Source organism: Stegastes partitus, unplaced genomic scaffold, assembly GCF_000690725.1.
Source record: "Stegastes partitus isolate 25-593 unplaced genomic scaffold, Stegastes_partitus-1.0.2 Scaffold1074, whole genome shotgun sequence".
NCBI lineage: Eukaryota > Metazoa > Chordata > Actinopteri > Pomacentridae > Stegastes > Stegastes partitus.
This window is the reverse complement of record NW_007578805.1, coordinates 39,518-47,380: the sequence shown is the minus strand read 5'-3', so window position 1 is coordinate 47,380 and position 7,863 is coordinate 39,518. Positions and strand designations below refer to the sequence as shown.

The window sequence follows — 7,863 nt, the reverse complement described above, 5'->3', positions numbered from 1 at the left end:
TTGCTGCTTGGATGTTGTTGTTTACTGTCGCGACGATGGCTTCGAAAACATGCAACGCTGTCTGAAACCAAAATGGAGGATTTATACCATCCAGTGAGTCAGGATCGCAGATAGGGGCTGAAAAAAGTGAAAAGATTTCATCAGAGAGCTGAAACACAGATTCTGGTGTCCGGTTTTACTTCCCGTGAACTTTGGATGAACTGATCAGACCGATGAAATCAACACATATCAACATGTCCAGGCCACGGTGACACATGCAAGCCTGCGTGTTTTCTGGGTGTTTCTCAGTGCCTCATGGAAAATAAGGGACTCTGTATGTTAATGTGTTTTATTTTATTGTGTGTGTGCTAACTCACAACATATCAGGACAAACATCATCTCAGAGATCGGTTTATTTCCCAGGATGGACGTTTCTCTAGCTGTAGAGTAAACACACAACGTTTCCTCATTTATTTCAGCGACACATTCTTCGTATCCGGTGACGAACTTTCAGCGACGGATCCTGAAGCTCGGACGAACGGCGTCTCTGCGGAGATGCACAGACGAACCCATAGAGATAGAAAGATTACAGAGATTTTAAAAAGTCTGCGCTCTGATGTTGAACAGAAGATTATGTGTAAACCAGTAATCCCGAGTTGGATGGAAAGAAGGAGGAGAGATGCGAAGGGGTGAGGGAAGGGAGAGGGTTGCAGAGGGTCAGAGTGGAAGTTGGAAGGAAATGCAGGCACAGACTGTACGCAAATACAGTAACATCTGCACCAGGAAGACATCACGCGTCCAGGCAAACGGCAGATGTGCATCCCGTTTAACGTCGGAGGCAACGCTAAATAATGCACCTACATGCACCTTAAATATGTGTACGTTGGAGATAATCCTGGATTTAGTGTGTGGGATTAAAACAACTTCAAATCTAAAGCAGCATCTTTTTTTTTTTTTTTTTTTATCAGCACCAGAATATACAGTGTGTTTTTAGGTCAAAGGAGAATTTATTGTTTTTCTGGGAAACACTGAAATCAATGGATTGTCCAAAACGTATGAGAAAACTTTTAATTCGTTGTACAGTGAATAAAGTACAGCACTTTGAGAGCTACAAACTCAGTTAAGACATTTCAAATTCTGTAAAAAAAAAAAAAAATAGACAATACAAGCTAAGATATAATAAATGATGCTAAAATAGCTGCTGTTAGCGGCGGTTTCTAAATAAAAACATTATTCAAAGGTAAATAATAAAACTATAAATATAAATATGTATATTAGAAGTCAGTATATCTATACATACATATACCAGTAACTGATATTTAGCACCAATATATATTCACAGGATTTGTTTGTTTACATTTTATCTGTTAAATTAAAAGAGAACTTAGCATCATTTATCCCTCAATGCTGATTGGCTGTTCCTGGTGACGTTTAACCAATCAGAGCAGACCTCAGAGAGAATCAGGAAGCTTCAGCCAAATTAATTTATTTAATCAGGAATCATTTTTCCAAAACAGATGCTGGATATCAGATATCCTTTGACTCCTAATATACATACATAAACACACTATAAATCTCCTGTTTTTTTTGGCTGTCTTGTAATTTGAAACGCTATAATTTGCCTCTACCGGCCTCTAGCTCAATATAAATGCATCGACAAAGAGAAAAACAAAATGACGTAAACTTCCTGAAAAGTTAGTTGCGACCAAGACACTGCAGGATGAGTATTTACACGGAGGGATTAGAGGAGGAAGCGTCTGAGGGTTTACGAGAGAGGAACTCATAAAAGACAGAAGGGGATAAATGGGAGTGACTCTATTGTTTCATTGGTTCGTAGTGGATAAGACGCATCGCATTCTCGTTCTCTATCACCCCTTTGATGAACTCTCCTTCGGCCAGTCGCTCTGCGGGGGCAAACAGAGACAGTTGCAGGAAATTAGAAGCCCAGCAGGAGGGTTGAGTAATGACTGTACGCTATCTAAGCTGTGAGACAGTAACATGCGACAGAATAAAGCTTTTCATGACAGAAGCGATGCTGACATGCGGCCTCAGGTGGATTTATTGTGTTATTGTGTAATCTGTCCTACAGGATGCCGGAACATCTGCTGCATCTGCATCGCGGGACTTTAACTCACCGTTGTCCTTCTTCTCGAAGTACGCCCACAGTTTGTTGGCCCTCTTCTCGGGTGTGTTCTCGTCCTCCGGTAGTTTGCTCTGCTCCTCCTTAGGGATCAGCTTAAATATGGCCTGAGAGGGGGGTTGGTGTGAGACACAGCGCTGCTTCAGTTCTCTCACATCAACATGGGAACAGCACAGTAGAACCAACAGCATGTGACCCAGTCGTGCACTAAACAGCTTCACTTCCTGCGTCTTCTTTTATCAACTAGCCAGCAATTAAGACCACAGCTACCTTCTAAACATTGTCGAGTCTGACTATAATATTTACATTTATCATAGAGAAAATTTGCACAATTAAAACTTCTGTGTGTCCTAATTGTTGTATTTATTCAGGTTAATTTGCATAATTCTAATATTGTCGGGTCTTTGTGATAATATCTAAATAAGGTCATTAAAACATCGTAAGGTCTGACTGGTAATTTTGCAAAATTAGCACGTTTATATGTCTTGTTGTATTTATTCAGGTTAATTTGCATAATTCTAATATTGTCGGGTCTTTGTGATAATATCTAAATGAGGTCATTTGTGTCGTAAAAAACATCGAAAAGGTCTGACTGGTAATTTTGCAAAATTTGCACATTTATATGTCTTGTTGTACTTATTCAGGTTAGTTTGCATAATTCTAATATTGTCGGGTCTTAACTGTAAAATTAACATTGTTTTGCTAAATTTGCATAATTAATACATTTGTCTGTCTTAATCTCTACATTTATTCAGACTAATTTGCATAATTATAATATTGCAGTATAGTTTGGTGAATTTGTGCTTCATATAACATCGTAGAGTCTTTGCATAATTGTAGTATTGTTGATGTTGATGTTTAAATTAGTCAGGTAGAGTTGTATAACTGTAATATTTAAAGTACTCAGATACATTGTGTTTTATATGGGCTAATATTGTAGGGTCTTAATTATGTTGTTTTATAACACTGTAAGACTTTACACCTAATATTATATATATATATATAACACTGTAGGACCTTAACTGTAGTATTTAAATTACTCGGGTAGATTTGTGGTTTGTGTTTGTATGAGCTAACGTTGTCTTAACCTTAATTAGTCTGGTAGGTTTGTGTCGTATAGAACGTTTTAGGGTCTTAACTGTAATATTTAAGTGACTCTGGTAGAGGAGCTAGCATCTTAGTGTCTTAACCTCAATACCTGAATCATTCAGGTAGGTTTGTGTCGTATAGAACATTTTGGGGTCTTGACCTTAATGTTTAAATGACTCGGATGGAGGAGCTAGCATCTTAGTGTCTTAACCTTAATGTTTAAGCTCGTTAGTTTAATTGTCGCTCCTGTTTCTGGACCAGACAGAACCTCGGCTCAGCGACCATTTTAAATATGATTGACGGTAAACTGACTTGATCCTCCCGCTGACAGCAGCGTCATGGTCAGAACACCACCTCACCGCCGGCAGCGATCGGTCCCAGAGCAGGTTTTAAGGCTGCGGCTGATCTGCAGGATTGTAAACGACTAAATGACTAAATGACTGTGCACTTCAGGTCCAGGCCTTTAAGTGTGTGTCCCACTTAGAGAGGAAGCTCTGGGCTGCACATTTAAGACACCTAGATTAACATGGATTAGAGCCAAGACTCAGGCGTCGGGCCAAGATGTCCTCTGAGTTCTGCATCAGCCCCTCTGGGCCGCACAGTTCACGCTGCTGGTGGAACCGGGTTTTATATAATGTTGGAGGGTCTGAAGTGATATATATACATTACTCTGGTAAATGTGCATAACTCACAACATCCCCAGGTCTTAACTTTGATATTTAATCAGCTAAATGTGTGTTTTATATAATTGTAGAGGGTCTGAACAGTAAAATGTAAATTATTTTGGTATATTTGCAGACTTAGTGATCATGTCTAATATTTAGTCTGGTCAGTCTGTGTTTCATATAATATTGGAGTGTTTTAACTTTAATATTTACATTTTCTTAGTAAATTTGTATTTCATACAACAAACTAATATTTAAATTACTTGTATAAATTAGTATAATCATGATATTGTAGGTTCATAAAGGCAATATTTAAATTATTCACGTAAACACATGTTTTGATAAAATACTATACAGTCTGAATTGTAGTATTTGTGCTAAATATTTTAAATATTCCACTTTGCTTTATCTATTTTTTCCCAGTGTTAAATACAATATTTAAATTAGTCAAGTAAATTAGCATTTTATAGAATATTTTAGTGTCTTAACTGAAAATCTAAATGACTAAAGTAAATGTGAATAATTATCATTATTGTCGGGCCATAAGCTTAATATTCAAATTAGTCTGATAAGTTTGTGTTTTATATCTTATTGTAGAGTCTTAAATGTAAAGTATTCATAAACTGGTTTGTGTCATATGGGCTGATACTGAGCATAATATTTACATTTCTCCGGTAGATTTGTGCTTTATATTAGATTTTAGGGTCCTAAATGTAAAATTGGAATAACTCAGGAGAGTTTTCTTATTTGTAAAGGGGGCTCTTAACCTTTACATTTATGGTCGTGGTTCTTCTTATTTAAATGACTCGGGTCAGTTTGCATATTTAATAATGTTGTGTGTAGCAGCAGATAACCTTTAAATAAATCATATTTATCCTGTTTTTATTACTGATCTGCTCCTCTCAGACCCAACTGGATGTTTCTGTTTCTGACCTTGAAGCCACATCTGGACATCTTCAGCAATATTCCAATAATCTTTTTTCTGACGTCTACCTCGTTGTTTTACAGAAAAAGCTCGTCTGGTTGCTCTCGGATTTGAAAAGCAGCTATTTTATGGTGAGGTTGTAAACATGGCGCCGATGGACTCGGGCCAGTTGGCCAGGAATGAAATCCCATTACAATGCCAGCTGGATTCCCAGCTGATCTGCCTTAAACCTTTTTACTATTCCACGTCGTTTGTCTTCAATCAGAGAATAAGAAACTTCTCAGCCTCCGTCAGACCGAGGTTTGATCACAAGAAAACATGTATCAGTGACTAGAACCCGTCGAGCAGGACCAGAACCGTGGATCAGCCTCCTGCGGACTCTCTTTACCGCCTATATTGTCTGAGAGCTAAACCAATAATCACGGAGATTATCAGGAGTTTGAGGCTCAAACGAAGCAGCGACTCGTCCTCAGACCTACATACCGTAACGGCGACGGCCAATTTCCAATTAACACCTGCTCATGGCTTACACGGAGCTTAGAGATCCAAATAACAGCCAAACCTCACAGAATTAAATAACGCAAACCGGCACCTGACGCACAAAACCGAAGCTCAGGAGCCTTAAAAAAAAAGTCTGCTACTGATGCACTGATGTCACTTAATCCTGATTGTATTTTCCTCCGCTGCAGCTTAAAAAGTTTCCCCGAAGGACCAACTTCTGATGTGATCCACTTACAAAATCATTACGGTGGAGGAAGATGTTTTCACTCTCTGAGGAACTTGTCTGATGCCACAAAGGTGGAAGTTTGTGGGAATAGTCAGATATTTATCGTCTGGATGGATAGAAAAACGCTCACCTGGCAGCTCTTCACTGTAGGACTTACATTACTCATTAACAGTAAAACTTTAATTATTCAGGTAAATTTGCAGAAATTCTAATATTATCAGGTCCTAACAACAATATTTAGTCAGCAGAGTAAAGGTATTATTTAAAATATTAAGATAAATGAGCATAATTAATGACATTGTAGGGCTAACAGGTAAATCTGAGTAATTAGTCGTCAGGTTCTAACCTAATATTTAGTCAGCTAAAGTTGTCTTTTATTTGACATCGTAAACGTAAATTAGCATAATAATGACGCTGTATGGTCTTAATGTTTAAATTAGTCGGCTAATAGTGTGTCTTATATATCACTGTAGGCTCTTTCCTGTTATATTTAAATCACTTGAATAAATTTGCATAATTAATTAGCGGTAAATTAATGTTTTATATGATGCCATAAGGCCTTAACATTTCAATTATCAGGGTCTTATAATATATAATTAATCATATCTTTGTTTATATCGACTAAAATTATTAGTCATTATATTTAAATTAGTTGGGTAAATTTGCATAAATTATAATACCGATGGGTCATAATCTTATTATGTAATTTAATCAGGTAAATTAGTGTTTATTATGGTATTTCTGGGTCTAAGTTGTAATGTTTAAATCTCTCAGATACATGTATGGTTAATAAATTACAGGGTTTGATTCTTATTATTTAAATTAGTCACGTGTCTTAACTGTAATATGCAAATAATTAATAATATCGTTGGGTCTTAATCGTAGTATTTCAGTTAGTCCAGTGACTAGTGTGTTTGATGTGCGATTTTAGGGTCTTAACTGCAATATTTAAACCACTTTGCAGAATTAATAGTCATGTACAGTCTCACGCTAAATATTCAGTCAGGGAACTTCTTCTTCTTCTGACGTTTCTAAACGGTGAAAGAAGCTGTTCTCACCCTCAGGAGGAACTTATCTGATGAGTTTTCTGGGGAGTATTTAGAAATATTCAGATATTTATCAACGACCCACCTGGCAGATCTCGGTCACCTCCGTCTTGTTGATGTAGCCGTTCTTGTCGACGTCGAACAGCGAGAAGGCCCACTCCAGCTTGCGGGTGGTCTTGCCGGTGGAGGTCATGTGCAGCGCGATGATGTACTCCTTGAAGTCCAGCGTGCCGTCATCGTTGGTGTCGAAGGAGCGGAAGACGTGACGGGCGTAGCTCTTGGCGTCGCTCTCGGGGAAGAAGCGCTCGTAGATCTGCTCGAACTCCTCCGGCGTGATGCGTCCCGTCGGACATTGCTTCTGGAAGTTCTCGTACCACTGGCAGATCTCGTTCTCCGTGAACTTGGTGCTGAGCTTCAGGTCCTCCAGGATCTCCTTAGATATCGCGCTGCTGGTGGCATTCCCCATCGCAGCTGCTCTTTGCTGTCTTGGTTATCAAACTCCCAGAGTCCTGCAGAGGCTTCCAGACAACGCTCTGCTTCACCCAAAGTCTTTTAGCACCAAACACAACCCTGCAGGAAGAAATACCGATCAAAAAGTGGTATATTTAGCCTTGGAAGGGTTCGGAAAGTTGTGGAGATGCTGCTGCAGAAATCTCACCTGCGAGCTTCGTGTGCAGACGTTGGTTAGAGAGTTGAGCGTCTGGACGGTAAGACGGCGGAGATAAGGAGGGCAGGGGGAACTCTGCTGCTGGAGATCACTGGGTTAATTCTGTTAATGCGGGATTTAAGGTGGATGAGCACTTGACTAAAATGAACCCCCGGATCTTCGTTTTCTCTGCCGGGGCTTGGGAGTCTGGAAACTTCTACTCACTCTGCGTTACGATCCAGATCCTCTGTTTTATTCTCTATAAACCGTAATAAATCACAGTTATGTGTGTTTGAGAAGTTACTCAACAGCTCAGAATGAATAAATCAACAGATGACTGTAAGTTTCAACACCCGGACCGACACCGAGACGCATCTGAGACACTCAAAAATCGCAAAAACTTCGATATGACTTTGTACAAACGGCAGTTTTGGGTATAAGTTTGACTTTTCTAGCTTGAAGTTGACCAGCGGGTTATTTCAGTGGTGGCCTTTCAAGGGGTTTAGGTGACCACTGACATCTAATTCCAGACGGCCATCTGTCCAGCAGGTTAACTCCCCTCCAACCCACCCACGCCCCTCCGTAATCACCATGACCTCCTTCCTGCCACGTTGCCCTCCAGTGTTGTCCTCCAGTGTTGCCCTCC

General features: G+C 39.3%; 1 protein-coding gene across 1 annotated transcript; it reads right to left on the bottom strand.

Annotated features, from left to right (window-relative positions):
• Positions 1–1,227: 1,227 nt before the first annotated feature.
• On the bottom strand, positions 1,228–7,037 carry rcvrn2 (recoverin 2). Its single transcript, XM_008295744.1, has 3 exons — positions 6,657–7,037; positions 2,115–2,226; positions 1,228–1,883 (listed from the first exon to the last, which is right to left on the bottom strand). The coding sequence occupies exons 1-3, from the start codon at positions 7,035–7,037 to the stop codon at positions 1,795–1,797; spliced, it is 582 nt and encodes a 193-aa protein (XP_008293966.1). The 3' UTR covers positions 1,228–1,794.
• Between the last annotated feature and the right edge of the window lie 826 nt (positions 7,038–7,863).

Coding starts and splice junctions, on each gene's coding strand:
- rcvrn2 (XM_008295744.1), bottom strand. CDS start 7,037: ATGGGGAATGCCACCAGCAGCGCGATATCTAAGGAGATCCTGGAGGAC. Junction 2,227..6,656: donor AGGTGACCGAGATCTGCCAG/GTGGGTCGTTGA, acceptor CCCCCCTCTCAG/GCCATATTTAAGCTGATCCC. Junction 1,884..2,114: donor CTTCGAGAAGAAGGACAACG/GTGAGTTAAAGT, acceptor TTGCCCCCGCAG/AGCGACTGGCCGAAGGAGAG.